Genomic DNA, 23,534 nt, shown 5'->3' with positions numbered 1-23,534 from the left:
TAGATAGAGTTGACGTGGATAGGCTTTTTCCATTGAGAGTAGGGGAGATTCAAACAAGAGGACATGAGTTGAGAGTTAGGGGGCAAAAGTTTAGGGTTAACACGAGGGGGAACTTCTTTACTCAGAGAGTGGTAGCTGTGTGGAACGAGCTTCCAGTAGAAGTGTTAGAGGCAGGTTTGATCTTGTCATTTAAAAAAAATTGGATAGGTATATGGACAGGAAAGGAATGGAGGGTTATGGGCTGAGTGCAGGTCGGTGGGATTAGGTGAGAGTAAGTGTGCGGCACGGATTAGAAGGGCCGAGATGGCCTGTTTCCGTGCTGTAATTGTTATATGGTTATATGGTGTTAGGTGGATACATTAGGAGGAACCTCCCTGCCTCACTTGAAATGCCAGGTGCCCCCAGGCCCAACCACTACACCCCTAGCCAAAATCCTAAAGTATAACACAAAGGGAATCTGGTCTGAAAATAGTGAGGCTCTGACACTTTTGCACCTGAGCACACACGAGTAAGAGAACCACACTGACTAACAAATTCTACCATAAAAGTGACAAGCTCTTCACAGGCGAGCAATTACACACTGACTCCGAGCTATCCACTATTTGATTTGCAGAACCAACTGATGGCATGTGTGTGTCTCTCTCTTTTCCTCCCTGCCCCCGCACCCCCACTCCTGTCTCCAAGATTTCTTATTCAGGATAGGTAAGCAACAGCGAGAGGAAACTACGGAAAGGAACACAGAGAAAGTGAAAGAGTTCATTCCTACCTATTGTAGTTAGTCCCGTCTGTGGGGCTGACCCTGTCCCTGGGCATTGCCAGTGTGCAAGGTGCTTTGCTGGATGGAAGCTGTGTGTTTAATCTGTTACGTTGTTTCTAATCCTGGGCACATGCCACGGTTTAAGAAGCACAGAATACAGAGAGCCCTGTTATAAGGGAGGAAGTGTCAGCTCCAACATATTGCATGGATTTCCAGAGCAACCATCATTGTTTAGTGCCCTGGGGGTTAAGATTAAATCAGGCCCTGCAATGTGTGACTAAAAACAGATTTAAGTAATGAAAAGACACTGGGAGCAATGACCCATCTGAAACCACCCCAAAGCCTACTGGTCTGACCTGGAGTGATCATCGCCTCATATACCGTGCTCCAGTTCTGCTGCCCCTACATCCACAGTGCTTCTAACCACCAGCTCCCACGGCTTTACATTTAAGGACAGTGTCCCTTTTGCCTGTTCAATTGAAAATAAACAATTAGTTTTAGGCTGAATTAGACACAGCCCTAATTACTAAAGTTTTAACAACACTGAGCATTTTGATCACTTTGCATTAAAATAGGCTGTTTATTTTTGGTTTTAATAATGTTCTTTTTGTAAAAGTAATTGTGTTTAATTTATGTTTTTCTTCAGAATGCTGTTTATCTGCTATTATGTGCCTGTGATGCTGCTGCAAGTAAGTTTTTCATTGCGTGTACTTGTGCGTGTGACATTAAACACCACTTTGACTTTGACTATAGATCTGGCACAAACTCCAGAGTACTTTTTATTGCACGTGGTAGAATGGTAAACCTCAGGTCCAATTCTATGCTTGTTATTATTCTATTAAATTTAGAATCAGCATTCAGGTAATGTCTCTGAATGTTTTAATGTGGTTGTGAAAGTGATGGGGAAACTGCAGATGGAGGTGAATTGTTCAAATTACAAAATTCTGACAGCTCCTCTGCTGCGCTATGTTCTATAAAGTGTTCGTTAGACCCAGTTTAAAGATCACTGGCATTTCTGACAACCTCTTCATTTCAAGGACATTTTTGGTTATGACCTGGGCCTGTGCAATGAGGTTATCAATAGAAGGATACATAAATTAGAGGGGTGGAACAGGATTTATTCCAAGCAGAAAAAAATGTAGATTTTTGAATTTATGGTCAGTTTTCAAAAAGTAAGTAATGAAAGACTGTTCATGCCTTGATAACTTATCGAGACTCCTGTACTGGTGATTGGTTGATGTGTTCACAGACCTCCAAGTGTTGCCCTGTTGCTTCATAAGCCCAAAGGCAAAGGCATCACAAATTACGAGGTGGATTTCAAGCCAAAAACAAAGAAGTGAAATCCAGTGAACTGATCAGTTACAACAATCAATAAAGGGATGTGAAAAAGTAATTAAAGGTGGATAAAGGAGCATAAAAGTGAAATAAAACTTGCAATGGATTGCTAAGATTGCATAAAAAGGTAGATACAAATCTGCGTACACTCGGTGGCCACTTTATTAGGTACAGGCGGAACTGAACATATGTTCATGGTCTTCTGCTGCTGTAACCCATCTGCTTTAGGGTTCAACATGTTCTTCTGCACACCACTGTTGTAATGTGTAGTCATCTGATTTACTGCCAGCTTGAACAAGTCTGGCCATCCTCCTCTGATCTCTCTCATTGACATGGCATTCTCACTCACATAACAGCCGCTCACTGGATGTATTTTTTTGTTCCTCGTGCCATTCTCTGTAAACTCGAGAGAATATTGTACATGAAAATCCAAGGAGACCAGCAGTTTCTGAGATACTCAAACCACCCTGTCTGGCACCAACAATCATTCCACGGTCAAAGTCACTTAGATCACATTCCTTCCCCATTCTGATGTTTGGTCTGAACAACAACTGAACCTCTTCTTCTGAGGTTTTATGGTGGTTGGCAAAACAGTTTTAAGGCACGCTACCGCCACCTTCTGAACTGGAGCGTGGGTCAAGATATCTAAATCCTATATATTTATATTTGTATGAAAAAGACCTGTATTCTTAAGGAACTGCACTATTCATTTAAAGTAATAATCCTGTGATCCTTTCTGCAAAATATTGTTAATGTTAAATTGCATTTTATTCCGTGATAACTTTAAAATCAACCATCCCCTCTCTCGATTATATCTTGGGACTCCTCACTAGTATATGCTCGACAGTTTCTTGTTGATTACAACACTCACACCTCCCATTATTGCATTTCTTCATTAAAAACAATGTACTATTTAACCCTGTGTGTCCAAACCTCAATCTCAAATATTATCACCTCCTCCCTCCTGCATTCCTCGACCATCCCACTTCTTTCTAAATATCAAAGATGTCTTCCTGTTCTCCCTTCACCCCACTGTACTCCCCACATGCTTTTTGATTTTATTTTAATAATGTTTTTCATTTCTCCTTTACTGTAATTTATTTGAATGCCCACTTCTACTCATCTAGTTGCCGCCTTTGCTAACTTGCTCATTCCCACAAATACCAACATGTGCTGAAATCCACAGAAAACGCATCCAGAGTCACATCATTTTAAGTCTAAATAAGGTTTGTTTTATCTCACACGTAATGTCTGGTCTTGCCTCTGAATGCAAATTTTTTAGATTCCTGATTGTTGTGCCTGAATCAGACAATATTACAACTCGCATCGGTCTCACTTTCTCCACCCACTGCAAAGCTAATATCCAGCTGAGATTTCCCCTGTATACACTGAGAAATCATCATTTATCCTCACCTGCTTGTTCATGTTAAAACCAGGCGCTACCAATCCTACCCCTCATCTCCTACTACCATTTTTGAACCATCTGTGTATATTTGTAAATATCCATAATTATTATTATTTACCCAAGATTCAACTATATCTTGATTTAAAATCATTTCTCTATTTTTCTGCCTCCTTTTGAATAATTGAAGATCCATCTCTGGTGCATCACACAGTCATGGAGGTGGCCCAGGAAAAGGCACTGTAGCACTCACTAATTCCTGTCATTTCCGCTTTTCCTTCCATAGTCCATGAAAACTTCTGATTTTCTTTCTTTCCTTTTCCCAGCGTGGATCTAAAAGCTGTTTCATTGGATGATCTTCTCCATGCTCTTGGAGGTTTACCCAGTATGTTAACACAAGCTGTGTCCTTCTCAGTTCCAGAGGTGTCTCTCCCAACTCCACCTGCATTGCCACCACTGGTATTACCCTTACTGTCCCACTGATTAACCTTAGTGCTTGACTTTGAATTGTATCCAGTTTCTTGAGCATACTGTGTGATACTGATCCATATAGTATACTTCCATAGTCAAGTATTGATCTTATTAATCTTATATATTGCTGTAAGGATTTCTGATCAACTCTCAATTCCTTTCCTGTTAAACACTTCAGAACACTTAGCACTTCCTTGGCAACACACACAAAAATGCTGGAGGAACTCAGCAGGCCAGACAGCATCTATGGAAAAGAGTAAACAGTCAATGCTTCATGCCGAGACCCTTCATTAGGACTGGAAAAAAAGATTATAAGTCATAGTAAGAAGGTGGGGGGAGGGGAGAAAGAAGTACAAGGTGGTAGGTGATAGGTGAAACAGGGAGAGGGGAAGGGGTGAAGTAGAGAGCTGGTAAGTTGATTGGTGAAAGAGATAAAGGTCTGGAGAAGGGGGAATCTGATAGGAGAGGACTGAAGACCATGGAAGAAAGGGAAGGGGGAGGAGCACCAGAGGGAGATGATGGGCAAGTAAAGAGATAAAATAAGAGAGGGAAATGGGAGTGGAAATGGTGAAGGAAATGGAGGCATTACTGGAAGTTTGAGAAATCGATGTTCATGCCATCAGGTTGGAGGTTACCCAGACAGTATACAAGGTGTTGCTCCTTCACCCTGAGTGTGGCCTCATCATAGCAGTGGAGGAGGCCATGGACTGACATGGGAATGGTCTTCTCCCCTCTCCTGTCAAATTTCCCCCTTTATCTTTACTTCTTTCACTGATCAACTCCCCAGCTCTTTACCTCACCCCTCCTAGTTTCACCTATCACTTTGTCCTCCCCTCCCCCCCCCCACCTCATTACTCTGACTTCTGTCTTTCCAGTCCTGCTGAAGGGTCTCGGCCCAAAATTTCAACTTTTTACCCTTTTCCATAGATGCTGATGGGCCTGCTGAGTTCCTCCAGCATTTTGCATGTGTTGCTTTGGATTTCCAACATCTGTAGATTTTCTCAAGTTTGTATCACTTTCTTACTTTTCATTATATTTAGAAAATATATCATTTATCATTATAGCAAATAATAATGGACTAACAACACTTCCCTGCAGGGTTCCATTTTCCACAATCTGTTTGACATAGATTTCCTTACTTGCACCATGATAGATCTACCAATTAAAACATCTTTTATCCAGTTTAACATTCAATCTCTAATTCCCAATTTATACAATTTGATGACCAAACATTCTTTCCACATCATATCATATGCTTTCTCTACATCAGAAAAGACTGCTTTCTCTGTCCAATTGAGCCCTCCTCACCCCATGTTCTGGACATAAAACTGTCCCCTTCCTCTCCTAAACCCACTCTGATATTTCAAAATACCCCATTTTGTTTCAATGTAAAATGTCAATCTCTTATTAATCAATTTTCGGTGGTTTTACATAAATGTGAGGTCTATAATTTGCTGGATTATTAGGATTTTTGCCTGGTTTACATATCAGAACTGTGATTGCTTCTTTCCATGCTTTACGTACTTTTCCTTTTCCCCAGAACTTGTTAAATAACGTTAAAATGACTTCCTCACTCAAATTAGATAACAAAACTTACCTGATCCTTCTCAGGGGATGTTTTCTTTACTTTTCCCAAGAACTGTCATGGTGAACGTCACATTTAATGCACCCTCAAAATTTCCATCTGTTTCTAATGTTTCCAAGTTCTCTCATAATGTTTCCTTGTAACCCAGGTCTTTGTGTATCCCCTTTAACTTTCTAAATGCTCTATTACAATGTCTTATTGCTTCCCCACAATGGTACCATTTTCTTTTAGGCCCTATTCCATTTCCTTGGTATACTTATTGTTGCCGTTGTCATTATCCGTTCTACAATCTTGTCACATAAAAGATCCACATCCTGATTGACTTCAATATTCTGTCATTGCTAATCACTTATTTCTTTAAACTTTCCTCCTTTTCACATAGCTGGTGTTCCAGTATACTTCCTGATCTATCACTATTTCTGTTCCTTGTCTACATAATGATCACTACCTATTGCAGTTTCCTTCAAAACCTCCCATCAACACTTTCCTGCTAAAGGTCCATAACTAATGTTAAATCAATAGCTGATTCAGAACAAGCGTTAAAATTTACTCTTGTCTCACTTCCAACATTTATACTGTACACACCAGATTTTCCTTTTCCACGAGTTCCTCTATCACTGCTTCATTAATGTCATCATGCTCCTCCACAATGTGCTGTGTGCATTAAAACCCCCACACCAAACTGCATTTCTCTGGGTACCAATTTGCTCCAGTAAACCTATTTCTATTTTTAAACAAGGATTAGAGATATTAATGATTTTAACTGTACCTTCCTTTGTCCATTCTTTGGTTACTAGGTGCTCCAGTTCTTCTTTCTTTTGTTCTCTATATTGTAAACCCCTTTTAACAAAAGTTGCACACCCACCCCCTCTCCTATTTTGTGCACTATCATAACCATTAATTACAAAATCTAGTGTTGGTTGTCCATCATTTTCGACGATGGCATAACCTGTGCGGAAGGAGTTTTATAGTGAAAAAGCCACTTCACTGGGGCAGTTTCACTCTCTCAGCCTCAAAAATCTTGGGCCAGTGGTATGAAAAATCGTCCTGACTGGATGCTCCCTTGGCTGTAGTGGATAGCCATGATGCCTTCTGTGCCTTGTCAGGCCCTTCGATCTCCATGAAGCGTTGCAGCACCGCCTTCTTGGCTGTTAGATCTTGTAGTTGATCTCATCCACCCAGTCCACTAGAACTGGCTTTATATGCTGGAGTAGGTATATCCCCGTCTCACTAGGGCTAGAGGGTCCTGGCTACCCTCACCTGATTTAGCCCACCTGTCAAAGCGGTGTACCTGGGTGTGGCCACTGTTGCATGCAATCAGTTACTTGGAGCCACAAGTGAGACCCAGGTGGTAAGTGGCAACCAAAAGTGGATCAGCCGCCCTGGGCAGAGCACAACAAGCCCACCACCAGAGGTGCTACCCCTCCCAGTGATGCATTACAAAATCTAGTGTTGGATTAAGTCATGTTTCTTGTACACATGTCACATCTGATTTCTCAGCAAAATCCCTCACATAACTCATAAATTCCTGTCTATTAGCTATTAAACTTCTGGCATTCCACTGAATAATTAACAGGATTAGTATGTTACCTTGTAAATAAACCTCAAGACTTGGATCATTCCAATTCATTTTTCCTGCACCTTCTCACATGATAGCTCTCTCGTATACTAAAACCTCACTGCTGCCTTCACTATCATTTATAACTTTTCCATTTTAGTTTTTGCCTGCCTGGAACAATTAATAACATTTGCCATGAATAAAAGTAATTTATCTGTATTAATCAATGATGTTGAATTTTCTGACTGACCTTGTCTTGCATTTGCACGTGAATCATTTCCTTCCTTAACTCTTCTCTCATTGTTTACTATCCTAACTGCCTCCATATCTGTCACATTATGCTGTTCCCTCATTTGTTGGATTTCCATTGCTTTTAAAAAAAATTTCACATCCCCCTTACGTTACTGTCTGGGCCCCAACAGTTTACTGATTCATCATACCTACACTGTTCATACAGATGTTCTCCTCCACATCCACTGTACTTCTGCCTTCCTTTACACACCTCCGCTACAAGCCCGTATTTCTGACATTTATACCACCTAAGTGGTGGTGGAACATAGGCTCTGACACTAAGGTTCATGAATCCAATTGCTATTTTTTCTGGTAAGATTGAACCCTGAAATATTAACATAATAAATGTGCTGTCAAACTTCTCCATTCCTCACTGCTTTCAATCTTTTTATTTCGGTCACCAATCCTCCTTAAATATTTTTCTTTAGCTCCTCTAAGGCTACGTCCACACTAGACCGGATAATTTTGAAAACGCCGGTTTTGCGTAAAAACGATAGGTGTCCACACTAGGCGGTTTTAAAAATATCTCTGTCCACATTGAAATGGATATTTTGGCGAATCTCCTCCTACTGCACACGCGCAGGACACATCTACCGAAAACAAGCGACATGTTTGGTGTCGAATCTCGCTGTGAAAGACGGTGCATGTTCGTTCAGTTACAGACTAGAAAAATTTAAACGACGGGCAGCTGTTGGCTCTCGTGCAGGAGGACTAAAAAGTAAAAAAAAACGAATACTGGAGCGTATGGAGGCAACCGACAGGGAGTTCACGGACAGTATGACCTGGCTGACGACGAGCATTGAAAAACTGACTAACTCTGTTGCATTAATAAAGCACCTTGTTAAATGTATAAAACATGTCTGCATCAGTATTATCTTGTATTTCCATACGATGTTACATTAGGCTGTTACACATCTATTGTCAGAGAAGTACTTGCATAAATAGGTAAACCACCTTCATACAAGCAAGGACAGAAAACAGGGCAAAGTGAGTATACTTATTTATTCAGTAAGTTATGGATCAAAGTATTTGGTGAGTACATTTCTAACTCTTCTGGCTTCAGTCTCGTTGCTGTCTGTTCTGAAATTGTTAGGTTGCGTTCAAGAAAACAATGAAATGGCGCGCTGCCGTCTGACAGTGTTTTCAGATTTCTCCAGTTACCCCGTCCACACTGATCTGCCCAAGCGGTGTTTTCAAAATTACACACCCTGGAGAGCGTTTCTGAAAAGCTCTGGATTTGTGGGATGAAAACACTACTTTACTGTGCACGGAGGGTAAAAACGAAGAGAGAAAGCTTCAGTTACGGATTTATCCGGTGTAGTGTGGACATAGCCTAAGTTTTCTCCAATTGGTCTTCCCATTATCACCCTTTTAACACTATTTTTCCCCTGACATTCTCTTTTCTATCACCTTTTTTTGCCAATTAGTACCTTCATTGCTTTGTCCATCTGTTCCAAATTTTTACAAACAACCAACAGTGATCCATCACGCACAGTCTTTGCCATACTTGTTTCTCAAAGTTAAAAGTTCAAAGTACATTTATTGTCAAAGTATGTATACATCATACAACCTTGAGATTTGCCTCTTTACAGGCAGTCACAAAACAAAGAAACACCAAATGAAACCATTAAAAAAAAGTCAAACACAGAGAGGGAAAATACAGAGAGGGAAAACGTGCAAACAATAAAAGTAAGCAAATAACATTCAGAATTGAAGTCTCACGAAAGACACAAAGCCAGACATCACTACAGCTGGAGCAGGCCACAGCCTCAGTTCAGCACAGAGCTGAGTAGAAGTTTCAGAACAGCAAGCAGAACCAGGCAGAATCAGCCCTTGTTACACCAACACCCTAATCTTTTCAATCTGGCCCAGCACTTAAATTGTCCCAACATTGGGTCGTTCCAGACCGCTCTGGGGCCTGGATCCCGCTGCCACAATTCGGCCTGTACCCAACCTTCCCAATTTGGCCTGGCACTTAAAATCAGTCAACTATTGGGACTTTCCTCACTCCCATCTCCACTTGCCTCTTTTTGTTTTATATTTTGCTGCCGAGAAGTAGTCACGGGGCATCATCAGGCCATTTTAAATCCGATGATGTTGTTTAGATTGCTAGTCAGTACTATTGGACTCAATACATTTAAGTCACACCCTTGTTTAAACTTAAACATTACGAAAAAACTCCTCTTATCACCTTCCTTCAAGTTGAAGGTTGTTCTCTACATTTATAATTTTCTCATTTATTTCTCATTTTATTTTCCCTGTCTGCACTTTATTCCACTCCTCATAGTCCTTTACATCCATTCCACCATGACTACCTGCCATCCCAACCCAGTCAGATTATGCCAAACCGCCACTTCTGTCACAACTGAACCTCTTGTTCCTCTAACTTTTAATGGTACATTAAAAGATCCAACTTAAAGGTACATTACCACCACCAACTGGACTGGAGTGTGGTGTAGAGAGTTGGGAAATAAAATCCCAACTAGTTCTTTATCAACTAAATTACCCCAAAAAGCCCTATAGATTTTAAATAATGAAAGACAATATTGTGAATTAAATTAAAATCACTTCCATAACTTCGTAAAATTTTTAATTGAAAACTGTCAACCCCCAAAGATAGTAGTGCAGCCTGCATTTGCTTTCTTCCAACCTCACCTGCTTCACATTGTAAAAGAATGTGTTCAAGTGTTTCATAATGATGACAAAATCTACACATCCGTGAATGATGTTTTCCAACAAGATGCCGTATAAGGAATAATTAAGCATAGTATGCCCAACTCTAAGTCGTGTCAATATAATTCCTTCCCTTCTTGTTTTATCCCCTTCTCACATCAATCCAACAGTTTTATGTATTCTGTAAAGGTGTCACCCCTTATGCCCATTATCCCACAGGTCTTTCCATAAGCCCCTCATTCTTAACCATACTAAAGAACTTAGCTTCTGATTTGTTAAGTGGAAGGTCTATATCCACTGTTGAACTTCTAACAGCTTTCTCAGCGCCTCAACACCTCTTATGCAGGGACCCATAAGAAGAAAACATGTAAACCGATACTTTGTATACAAAATAATGTTTAATAAGCTTCAAACAGTAAATCTACCTACTGCTAGAATGACCTATTTTAAACTCAAAAGGAATCTGAACAAATTACAACTTTACATGGACAAATTTCCTCCACCCACTCTCAGCCTAAAAATCACGGCAACCAATTCTGCTGCATATACTGATACTTTATTGTTACCTGTAATTCAGGCACAAAACAGCCACACCAACATTCCCAGTTAAATTATCTTCTGATTTGTAAAACTGGTTAACGTACCATAATAATTTTCATTACTACATATATTGATGAACCAACAGACTCTTGGGCATAACAGAATCCTTAGACTTTATTAAATCATGTAACCTAAAATCAACTGAAGTCATTGGAAAAAACTAGGTGGGGTTACTGAGAAACCTACAGTGGGACATACTGCATGATCCGACAAACCCATATTCCCAGCATGATAAGAACCCAGCTACCCAAAGCTTTAGACTTCTTTTTGTCATGTTCCCAATGGTGTTCCAACACACCTTAAACAGGATGATAATTTCTTTGCCCCCTCAAATTATTCCAGTATGTTAATATCAACTTCAACCTCCACAACTGTAAAGGTGATTTCCCATTTCAACCAGTAAAGCCAACCTTAATGCACCACAACACAATCTCAAAGCCTGAGCTTGTATCACATCCAAACACTTTAAAGTTGAAGATGAAGCTGATCCATAAGCCACACAGCCATAATCAAGAACAGATCTAATTAAACAAATATAAATGGTCAAGAGAGATTTTCGTGCAGTACCCCGAGAATGCCCACAAAAGTAAAATAATTGAGAATATTTAATGCTCCATTATATTTATCAATTATTTTACTGATATGGTACTTCCATCACAGCTTATTATCCATCCACATACCTAGAAATCTTACCAACACTTCAAGAGTTTGTCCATAGAATTTCAAATCAAGTGCAGGTTTATTAATCCTATTTGTAAATCACATAACTTGTATTTTAGCTACTGAAAGCTTAAATCCTCATCTATTTGCCTTTTGTTCAACATTTATTGCTAATTGTGTCCTATATACAGTGTAATAGAAATTTCTACCTCTGATCCAAAAGCTCCTTCATCTGCATATAGTAATTTACCCACCCCAGTACCTATCTCAGAAAAAAAATCATTAGCCATAATATTAAATAATAAAGAGATACAAATACTGCCTTGTGGGGTCCCATTCTCTGTCTCATAAAAATCCGAATACATCTTGCCCACCCTTACTTGCATAGACCATCCAAATAAAAAAAACAAAAAAAGTGTACGATCTTCCCCTCACTCCTAATTTCCATAGTTTAATCAAAAGTCCTTCCCTTCATAACATATCATATGCTTTTTCTATATCAAAAAATACGCTATTACAACCTCTTTATTTACCTGTGCTTTCCTAATATCTTTCAATCATAAAACTGAATCCAATATCGTTCAACCCTTCCAAAATCCACTCTGATAAAATGCTTTATCACCTCTCTTTTCCAAAATCTAATTCAAACACTCTATTACCATAAGTTTACATAAAGAAGACATTAATGATGTTGGTCTATATCTAGAAGGATACGAGGGGTTTCCAGGTTTTAAAATAGGCACTACTTCGGTGATTTTCCATGAGGAAGCAAGATGGCCTAACCTCCAAATATAATTAAAATTTTTTAATATTATCTCAAGATAGTTGTCAATCATATGTCTAATCATACAATAACATATATCATCCTTTCCTGGAGATGTCTGGCCTGCATTAATAATAACCTCTTTAAATTCACACAAAGAAAACTCTACATCAGTGATACCATCACTGCTACAGCTGACTTCCAACCCATCAGGGTATTCACTTCAAACCCTCCATTGTTTAATCTTCACTTACATTATCTTGATTATGAATTGCAGTAAATGATCGAGCCAGTAACTCAACCTTCTCTATTTCAGTAGCAATAGTTTTACCTCCCGCAATCAATATTGGAATATTATTATCCCTATGAATTCCCCACCCCATCTTCTCAAACATCTGCAAGTTTAATATCCTTTCCAATATTATAACACTATGACCTCCAGTACAGCTTTGTCGCAATCATCAGCACTTTCTGACCATGGCCTATGCCCTTTTATACTTAATAAGTTCACTTGGACTGTGATACTTCTTAACTTTCCTAAACGCCTCATTTCTCTCCCCAATTGCCTCTGCACACACCTCAGTCCACCATAGTACAGCTTTTCTCTTATTAATGTCCCTTTTAATAAGAATCACTTCCAATGCAGTTTAATGAATAATGTGACATAACCTTTCATTGCAGAAATCCTCAACATTCAGCCCAGACAGACATTCATCACATAAAACCTTAAACTTCTCCCAATTTGCTTTACCAAACTTTCACCTTTTAGAAGTAGCCTCCTGTCCCCTATATAAATGCAAACAAAGCTTATAAATAGAGGAAAATAATCACTCCCCAATGTTTCATCACTTATAACACTCCACATACCCACTCCAACCAGTATGTTCGAAACTAAAGTTAAATCTTAGCCATTTCAGAACTATTATGAACATTAAATCTCGTACCCCTCTCATCATTAAGTCACACATGAAGAGAAATATCTAAAAATTCTTCCACAATCAAACCATTACCATCAGTTCACGAACGACCCCGCAGAGAACTACGTGCATTAAAACCCCCGCACCATAAAACTCTTAGTGAGCTAGAGCTACATGTGCTATCAAAAAAAATCAATAGAAAGTTTTCCACAAGGACTGTAAAAATTAACCACTTTAATACCCCTACCTGTTGAATCAAACACTCTCACAAGTGCCTCATATGTTTCATTCACATTCACAGCTCTATAACCTACCCCTTTCCTTATAAAACTGGTAACACCACCCCCTTTACCAAATAACCTATCACACCTAATAACAACATAATCATGCAAAAAAAATTTAAATGTGCTAACAGCTGGGTTTCCTGAATACATGTAACATTGGGATGATTTGACAAATCAGAAATAAACTTCTTAACATCTTGACCATTAGAAATCAGGCTTCTCACATTCCACTGCAATATTCTTATACAGTACCCATTATGTACTTTCACAAGTAGACTGGGATACAAGATACCCCATCCATCAGAGCTTCATTTACAGCTTACCACATAACACTAGTTATACCAAGATACTTCTCTGCAGCTTTCACAATAACTTTAATTTTCTCAGTACAACTAGATGTCTGAGCAGTACAATTCACCACATCTTTTATAAACATCACAAACTTCATTTTATCCACAAGTATCTTTACTAAGAGAACAGTGATGCTGACATATATCCACTGATTTCACAGTCTGTTCGCTGACTGGTAATACTTTATCAACATTCTGTTTAACTTTTTGCACAGCCTCTGCATAAGATACACCCAACTGTACTTTAATCTGTTGAACTGCAGCTGCTTTCTTAAGCACTTCGCATCCTCTATAAGCTGCACTATGTTCTCTTCAACAATTGCAACAATTTAACTTTACACCTTCACAATCTTCATATTTATGCTCCCTACCACACCTATTACACCTTAGTTCCCCCCGACATACTGACACAACATGCCCAAATTTCTGATATTCATAACATCTAAGCAGAGGTGAAATATAACTACTACTACTACGTCGACTCAGGCCTAGGGGGCCGGCGTCGGGCACGATGACGGACTCTCCACTCCTCTCTCTCCCTCATCAGTGTGTTCAGTTCATCTACATTAGCCGCACTGCTGTCTTCTAGGAGTGTGTTGACCATAGTCTTGGGAGGGCGCCCAGGGTTCACCCTCCCATGCTTGGGCTCCCATGTGATGACTAGGCTGGCAAGTAGCTCAGGGTGGCGTAGACAGTGCCCTGCTAGTTGCAGTCTTCTTGCCTGGATTTTAGTGGTGAGCATCAGTAGGTTGTCATAGAGCTCAACTTCCGTCACGTGCTGTTGCCAACTCACGTCAAGAGCCATCTGGAGCATTCATGTATAGCAACCATCTAGTGTTTCTCATGGTCCTGGTGAGTGTCCACGCCTCACATCCGTACATGAGAATGGACTCTATGACTGCTATGAAGATCCTCTTTTTGAGCCCTCTGGTCAGGTTCAACCTCCAGATTTCCTTCATGTCGGTCATAGCCCTCCACGCCAGCGCCTTCTGTATCTTTAAGTCCTTCTCTGAACTCATCACTCTTGACCCAAGGTACTTGAAGTCTAAGACTTTCTTAATGATATCATTCTTTATGGTCTTGAGAGTACCTTCGTTGCAGTTGAATGCCATGTAATCTGTCTTTTTAGCATTTAGGTGAAGTCCAACTTTATTGCACTCAATTTCCACTTTTGTCAGTAGCTGCTGTGCTTCCTCCATCTGGTCAGAGAGCAGGACTATGTCATCTGCAAAATCGAGATCTGTGAGCATAACTGGTCTGACCCTTTTGGTTTGTCCTGGTTTTATGGTAAAACCAAGCTTGTCATGATCTTTGGTAGCTTGACGTAGAGCGTAATCAAGGACGATTATAAAGGTGTAGGGTACCAGGGTGTCTCCTTGCAGCACACCAGCTAGGAGCTCGAACGCTGCTGTTTCTCCATCTGGTGATATAACTTTCACCATGGTCTTGGTATAGCTGGACTCTGTTGCTCTCAGTAGATGGTCTGGAACTCCGTAAGCTTTCAGGATCTTCAACATTTTACCTCGGTGAATGGAGTCAAAATCTTTGCAAAAATCGATGAAAGTAAGCACGGCTGGGAGGTTGTTCTGCTTGACTTCCTCGATGATTCTACGGAGAGCAAGTATTTGTATTACTGTTGTGCGCTTCTGCTGAAAACCATTCTGATTGAATCTTAGTTTAGGGTCAATGGCAGTATGAATCCTGTTCAAGATCATCCGATTGTATAGCTTTGCTAAGATGCAGGTCAAGCTGATACCGTGGAAGTTATCTGTCTTCGTGAGGGATCCAGACTTGGGGATAAGGATAATGTCCGGAGGACCATGTCCAAACATGGTTTACCCACTTCAAGAACCTGCTGGGAAGCCCTCCAACGATCACGGAGGAAGAAGAGGACATATCCACGATACTAACGCAAGTAGGCTTCTATGACGGCCCATTTACTATTGAGGAACTGAAGGCGGCCAAATATGCACTCAAACAGGGCAGGAGCGCTGGACCAGATGGGATACCATCAGATGTCCTGAAGAACTGTGACCTGGATGACATCTTGCTGGACATATGTAATATGGCACTTTGAAAGGCGACAAACCAGAACAGTGGTCGCTCTCAAACATTACCCCTGTCCCCAAGTCTGGATCCCTCACGAAGAGTGAAATATAAGCTCATACATTATAACTAATGTACCCTAAACTAACTTTATCAGGAAGCTTCACCTCAGCAAAAGAAATCAATCCAGACTTTCTGTCTGCCTTTTCTCTATTTCTAACTCTTCACCTCCCCTTAACATTACCTCCCAAAGAGAACCAAAATATAAATCAAAAAAAGGGAACAAATTTAATTTATCATAATGAAAAAAAGTAACATTTAAATTTTTCTGAAGTCTTGAATAGATAATTCCATTCCATTCTATCGAAGGCTTTCTCTGCGTCTAAAGATAATATACATTCTGAAACCTTGTTAGAGGGGGAATACATCACATTTAATAAAAACTGAATGTTCAAATATGAATAGTGGTTTTTAATAAATCCAGTCTGATCCTCTCGTATAATGAACGGTAAAATATTTTCAAGCCTGTGGGCTAAAATTTTAGACAGAATTTTAGTATCTACATTAAGTAAGGAGATTGGTCTATAGGAGGAACATTCAGCAGGATTTTTATCTTTCTTCAAAATAAGCGAAATAGTTGCTTGATAAAAGGATTGCGGAAGTTTACCTAATTTAAAAGATTCAGAAAAAACAGCGGATAATTGAGGTATAAGTAGTTTAGAAAAGGTTTTATAAAATTCACAAGGAAAACCGTCTGGTCCTGGAGTTTTACCAGAGTGAAGAGCCGCAATAGCTTCGGCAATTTCGGCACATGAAATGGGTTGATCAAGTTGGGACAAGGTAGGATTAGAAAGAACTAGAATATCAATTTTACTAAAGAAACTGTGCATTTCTGTGTCATCCAGAAAGGAATCAGAACTATAAAGCCTTGAATAAAATTCTCTAAAAGTATCATTAATTTCAGAGAGATCCAAAGTCTTGAAGCCATCAATCTTAACAATCTCTGTAATTTGCCTGATAACTATTGAAGACTTTAATTGATTGGCTAATAATTTACTTGATCTGTCTCCATTTATATAAAATTGACTTTTATTACTTAGCAGGATTTTTTCAACTGGATATGTCAAAAGACAGTCATATTTAGCCTTAGTTTCAACATATATGTGGGTCATGGGAGGTAGCATACTTTAAATCCAAAGCTTTCAATTTCTGTGCTAATGCATCTCTTTCTCCATCAGCTTTTTTTCTTAACACTAGAGGAATAAGAGATAATTTGTCCTCGAATATAGGCTTTGAAGGCCTCCCAAACAATCAAGATAGAAGTCTCTTCCTGGATATTCTCCTGAAATAAAAATAATTAATTTGCTTCTCCAAAAAGTCTAAAAAATCTTTATCTGATAATAAGGTTGGGTTAAAGCGCCAGGTTCTATTTATTGTAGATCTAACAGGTAAAGCTAACACAAGAAGAACAGGAGCATGATCAGACAATGCGATCTCTTTATATTCACAGGATTTAACTGAAGACATCATGTGTCTATCAATAAAAAAGTAATCAATTCCAGAGTAAGTATGATGGACATGCAAGAAGAACGAGTATTCCTTTCTCTGTGGGTAAAGAAAATGCCAAACATCCACAATATTACACTCTTTCAAAAAAGAATTAAAAAAGCGAAACTGATTTATTAAGAGCAGAGTTTTTATGGTGAGAATGGTCTAATAATGAATCTAAACAAAAGTTAAAATCTCCCCCCATAATTAAGGAATAACGATTTAAATCAGGAAGAAGGGAGATAAAATGTTGAAAAAAATAGGATCGTCTATATTAGGGGCATATAAATTGGCAAATACAATTGGTTTATTCTCTAGACTTCCTGAGCGACCATTTTTATCAGAAATTACGTCATGTACAGCAAAAGGGATCTTATCATCTATAAAAATAGAGACCCCTCGTGATTTGACTTGAAATGAGGAATGAAATTGCATTCCCTTCCATTTAGTAAAGAAACATAAAGTGTCTTCATGTTGAAGATGAGTCTCTTGGAGGAAGAAAATTCGAGCTTTAAGTTTTTTTATATAGGCAAAGATCTTATTACATTTCAAATGAGTATTGAGACCTTTTACATTAAAACTAAGAATTTCAAAATTTTCAGAATTTTATTCGTTGGGTTAAACTCTCACCTACAGCTCAGGTTCTTACTAATTCTCAACTCTCTAAACCATTTAACCTATATCGAGGTACTAGACAAGGCTGTCCCCTTAGTCCTCTGTTGTTTGCTTTGGCTATAGAACCTCTGGTCATAGCACTCCGTAATTCCAAGGATATTACAGGTATCACCCGAGGTAATACTGTTCATAAAATTTCTTTATACGCAGACGATATTTTACTTTTTATTTCCAATGTGAATGACTCCTTAGCTTCCACTCTTTCTTTATTCTCTCAATTTAGTCGATTCTCAGGTTATAAGGTGAATTTATATAAAAGCGAATTATTTCCTTTAAACAACCTGATACCAATAAACACCAGTCTTCCATTTAAAATTATGACTAATCAGTTTACTTATCTTGGAATAACTATTACTAAAAATTTTAAACATTTGTATAAAGCTAATTTTATTCCACTACTGAGTTACCTTAAAAGGCTATTTAGTAAATGGTCTCCTCTTTCTTTATCCTTGTTAGGCCGTATTAATTCTATTAAAATAAATGTGTTACCTAAATTCTTATATCTTTTCCAAGCATTGCCTATTTTTATTTTGAAGAGTTTTTTTTTTACTCTTTGGACTCAATTCTCTCTTCTTACATATGGAATAATAAACAACCCCGGCTGAACAAAGTCTTTCTTCAAAGGAAAAATAAAGATGGTAGTCTAGCTTTACCTAATTTCAGATTCTATTACTGAGCAACTAATATAAGGAATATCACATTCTGGTCATATTATATCAAGAGGGACGACTGTCTACCATGGACTTTACTAGAAGCTCAATCGGTTAAAAATGCCTCAATTATTTCTCTTCTTGGATCTTCTCTTCCTTTACCCTTCAGTAAAATTACTGATAACCCAGTTCTTAAACATACTTTGAGAATCTGTTCGTAATTTAGGAAGTTTTTTGGTTTGTCTCATTTTTCCCTTTCTAGTCCCATTCTTTGTAATTACTTTTTTTCTACCCTCTGCTACTGATAAAGTTTTTATAGAATGGAATAGATTGGGTATTCGACAATTTTTGGATTTATTTGTTGATGGGAACTTAACGTCATTTGAGCAGTTGTTCATCAAATTTGGTTTACCCCAAACTTATTTTTATGGTTACCTTCAAATTAGAGATTTTCTGCATTCTCAATTGGCTACCTTTCCTTCAAGTTCAGATAAGAGTCTCTTAGATGATATTTTGAATTTGAAACCTTTTTTTTAATGGATCAATCTCTAATATATATAATAAACTGCTTATGTTTAAGCAGCTTTCTTTACATAATATTAGGCAAGCTTGGGAGCATGATCTGAATATGCAAATCTCTGATGAAGATTGGAATGCCATTTTGAAATTAGTGAATAAGTCATCTTTTTGCGCTCGTCATTCTTTGGTACAATTTAAAGTGGTACATAGAGCCTATTTGTCTAAAGAGAAATTATCCCGTTTTTATTCTGATATCTCTCCAACTTGTGACAAATGTAATTCAGCCATGCTTCATTAATTCATATGTTTTGGTTATGTCCCAGCTTAGAAACATTTTGGAAAGATGTATTTTCTACTTTTTTTCAAGTTTTTAACACTAACTTTGAACCTAATCCTCTTACTGCTCTCTTTGGTATTCTTGGAACTCAAGATATAACTTTAACTCCCTCAGACTTGTATGTTCTAGCTTTTATCTCACTTATGGCGAGAAGACGGATTTTGCTTAAATGGAAAGAAGCAGCCTCCCCTACTCATATGCAGTGGTTCGAAGACATTACGACTCATCTTAGTTTGGAGAAGATTCGGTGTTCTATTTCTAATTCAGTACAGTACTTTTATACGACATGGGGTCCTTTTATGAACTACTACTCTAACTAGTGAAAGGTTTATTTTCTATGTAGATGTTATTAATTATGTTATTCTTTGTTAACAATTTAGCGACACTTTTTTAAAAAATATTTTTTTCCTTGTTCTTACCCATTGGCTTTCTTGGTAGGGGCTAGATTTTTTTTAGATATATATATATATATATATAAAATTCCTAATGTATAGTCTTTATAAATTTGCAGTATTAGTAATCATTACCGGAGTACTATATACACATATGTTACTCAGTCCTATACAGTTCAATTTTTCTATTGTCTGTATTCTGTTAGTAATTTTTTATATATATATACACTCTGTATTTGTTATATATTCTTGTATACATTAATAAAAATATTGAAAGAGGAAAAAAAAGTAACATACAGAATAAAGGAACCATTAAAGGAAATGGCAGTGGAGAATTGTTGGTATATTTATTGTAACTTTCCAAAGCTCTCAAGTTTCCTTTGAAAGAGTAAATTGCAGCTCATTGCAGTTTTCCATTATTAATGGACAATGTCAGTCCATTCTTCAGATGAGCAAGGCAGACAAAACTGAGAGAAATTAGACAGATCCGTCATCTGAGCCAGAGTTGCTGAAGAAATGGACGAGATATTCTCTGATGAGGGAGAGGCAGTGTGGATTTATGAAGGGCAGGCCAAGCCTGACTAATCTCATTGATAATTTTGAGTAAGTGTTGAAAATGGTAACACAAGGATTCCATGAATGATCTTTAAAAAGACTTCCAGAGATATATGAATTTGATGAAGGTCCTCAAGTGTTTACAAACAAGAATTACAATGACTGGATTGAAAAAAAAATCATGTGCCATGGGTTTGATCTGGAAGACAGTATGGAGAAAAGAATGTCTGGAGGTTGATAAGTCACCTGGACCAGATGGACTATACCCCCGGGGTTCTGAAAGAGGTAGCTGAAGAGATTGTGGAAGCTTTAGTAATGATCTTTCAAGAATCACTAGATTCTGGAATGGTTCTGGAGCTCTGGAAAATTCCAAATGTCACTCCACTCAATAAAAAGGGAGTGAGGCAGAAGAAAGGAAATTATAAACCAGTTAGTGTTGGCGTGTGGCCAAGTGGTTAATGCATTGGTCTAGTGATCTGAAGGTCACTAGTTTGAGCCTCAGCTAAGACAGCGTGTTTGTGTCCTTGAGCAAAGTACTTAACCACACACTGCTCTGCGATGACACCGGTGCCAAGCTGTATCGGCCCTTGCCCTTCCCTTGGACAACATCGGTGGCGTGGAGAGGGGAGACTTGCAGCATGGGCAACTGTCAGTCTCCCATACAACCCTGCCTAGGCCAGCACTCTGGAAACCTTCCAAGGCGCAAATCCATGGTCTCTCGAGACTAACGGATGCCTATTTAGTCTGACCTCAGTGGTTGGGAAGATGCTAGAGCCCATTATTAAGGCTGAGGTTTTGGAGTACTTAGAGGGACATGATAAAATAGGCCAAATCAGCATGGTTTCTTTAAGAAGGAATTTTGCCTGGCAAATCTGGTGCAATTCTTTGAGGAAGTAACAGGCAGTATTGACAAAGGAGAGTCAGTGGATGTTGTTTATTTGGATTTTCAAAAGGCCTATGACTAGGTGCCACACATGAAGCTGCTAAACAGGATAAGAGCCCATGGTATTACAGGAAAGATATCAACCTGGACAGAAGATTGGCTGACCGGCAGGTGGCACAGAGTGGGTATAAAAGGGACCTTTTCTGGTTGGCTGCCAGTGAATAATGGTGTTCTGCAGAGGTCATTGTTAGGACTGCTTCTTTTTATGTTAAACGTCAATGATTTGGATGATGGACTTGATGGCTTTATTGCCAAGTTTGCAGACAATACAAAGACATATGGGGGGAAGGGGCAGGTAATGTTGAGGAAACAGGGAGTCTGAGGAAGGACTTAGGCAGATTAGAAGAATGAGCAGATGAAATATAAAGTAGGAAATTATATGGTCATGCACTTTGGTAGAAGGGATAAAGGCATTGACTACTTTCTAATCAGGGAGCAAATTCATAAATCAAAGGTGCAAAGGGACTTGGGAGTCTTTTGCTGGATTCCCTAGTTTAATTTGCAGGTTGAGTCAGTGGTGAGGAAGGCAAATGGAATGTCAGCATTCATATCGAGAGGGCTAGAATATAAAAGTGATGCTGAGGGTCTATAAGGCATTCATCAGACCTCTCCTGAAGTATTGTGAGCAGTTTTGCGCCCCTTATCTAAGAAAAGATGTGCTGGCATTGGAGAGGGTCCAGAGGAGGTTCACAAGAATGATTCTGGGAGTGAAAGGATTTATGTATGAGGAAGGCTTTGAGCTTGTACTTGTTGAAGTTTTAGAAGTATGAAAGTGGATCTCATTGAAACCTATCAAATATTGAAAGACCAAGATAAAGTGGATGTGGAGAGGATGTTTCCTATAGTGGGTGAGTCTAGGACCAGAGGGCATAATCTCCGAATAGAGGGACATCCATTTAGGACAGAGATGAGGAGGAATTTCTACAATCAGATGGCAGTGAATCTGTGGAAAACATTGCCAGAGACAGCTGTGGAGGCCAAGTCATTGGGTATATTTAAAGCAGAGGTTGATATGTTCTTGTTTAGTCAGGGTGTCAAAGGTTAAGGGGAGAATACAGGAGAATGGGGTTGAGAAGGATAATAAATCAGCCATGATGAAACGGTGGAGCAGACTCAACAGGCCAAATGGCCTAATTCTGCTCCAATATCTTATGGTTTTCCAAATTTGGTTGTGCTAAGTCACATTTTCCATATAAAGGAGAAAAATGAAGAAATAGTGAATTGTATATCCAAAACTACAAATAATCCTAAAATGGGTGGACAAAGCTATTAGAAATAGTAATGGAAAATTCTAAAAATATGCTCATTTCAGTTTTGGTAATCATGAACCTACCTACATTTTGTTGTACAGACTCTTCTATTTGCTAGTGCCCTTAATGGGGGAAAATCTACTGTCTTTACCTGATCTGTCCTTCGCGTGACTGCAGACCAATGTGGTTGACCTTTAACTTCTTCCTCAGTTTCAGCGGTGATTAGGGACCAGTTATAATAATGTGGCATTGCTAGCAAAGTAAATGAATGGCATTGTTGAAAGAGCTGTTCAACCTCCTCCTGTTCCAAATTTTCAAGAGTGCTAGTCTGTGTAGGCTGAACTGAGGGCAGCTAGACACCATAGCTGTATAATGGCTGGAAGAAGGGCAGGACGTGCTGAGCAAAGAGCGTCTAGCTTTTGCGGGGACACATTGTACCTGTTGTGAAAGCCGATTGATCAAGTCTTTTCACACTGCTAGCAGTCAACACCTGAGTGCAGAAATACTTTGGGCTTCTGTTGTTCCTGAAAGTACTTAGAACCTTCTCCCTGCCTCACCCCAATTCTGAGGTATTTATTGACACTTTATTGATGCTTTCCTCAGTTAATGAGAATACTCTCCTCTTTTTACCAGCTACAGTACTGTGCAAAAGTCTTAGGCACCCTAGTTTTTTTTAGTATAACTTTTGTTTTAAATATTTATTCTGCATTAGTGTGTCAGTAGAAAATAACAAATTCTAGATTTCCAAAGATTCATTTCCCAAAAAAATTAAATATTACAGAGAAAAATGTATATTTTGTTAAAGAAAGTAACGTATTAAGTAATAAACAACTTTTCAAATATAAACTGGATCACCTTGGGGGTACACAGCTCAGTGCATAATTGAACAAAGATAACAATGAATGATAAATAACATAATAAGCTGATGAACGAAACCGATTAACTGAAACAGAAACAGGTGTGGAAGGAATCA

At 38.7% G+C, this 23,534-nt stretch overlaps 1 protein-coding gene across 11 annotated transcripts in view; it reads right to left on the bottom strand.

Moving 5' to 3' along the window:
• LOC140716774 (ATP-sensitive inward rectifier potassium channel 1-like) overlaps nucleotides 1-23,534 on the bottom strand; it is an 87,153-nt gene that overhangs the window by 40,169 nt on the left and 23,450 nt on the right. Inside the window, exon 2 of one of the 11 annotated variants that reach the window (XM_073029635.1) lies at nucleotides 1,114-1,226. The exons of 7 other annotated variants lie outside the window; for them this stretch is intronic. In XM_073029635.1, the coding sequence (XP_072885736.1) occupies nucleotides 1,114-1,126 (13 nt within the window). In that variant the 5' untranslated portion in view covers nucleotides 1,127-1,226. Of the gene's footprint in view, nucleotides 1-766; nucleotides 786-1,113; nucleotides 1,227-13,259; nucleotides 13,280-23,534 lie in introns of those variants that run through there. 3 more of the 11 variants (XM_073029640.1, XM_073029639.1, XM_073029641.1) reach the window with 3 other exon arrangements.

Source organism: Hemitrygon akajei, chromosome 26, assembly GCF_048418815.1.
Source record: "Hemitrygon akajei chromosome 26, sHemAka1.3, whole genome shotgun sequence".
Taxonomy (NCBI): domain Eukaryota; kingdom Metazoa; phylum Chordata; class Chondrichthyes; order Myliobatiformes; family Dasyatidae; genus Hemitrygon; species Hemitrygon akajei.
This window is presented reverse-complemented; position numbering and strand designations above follow the sequence as displayed.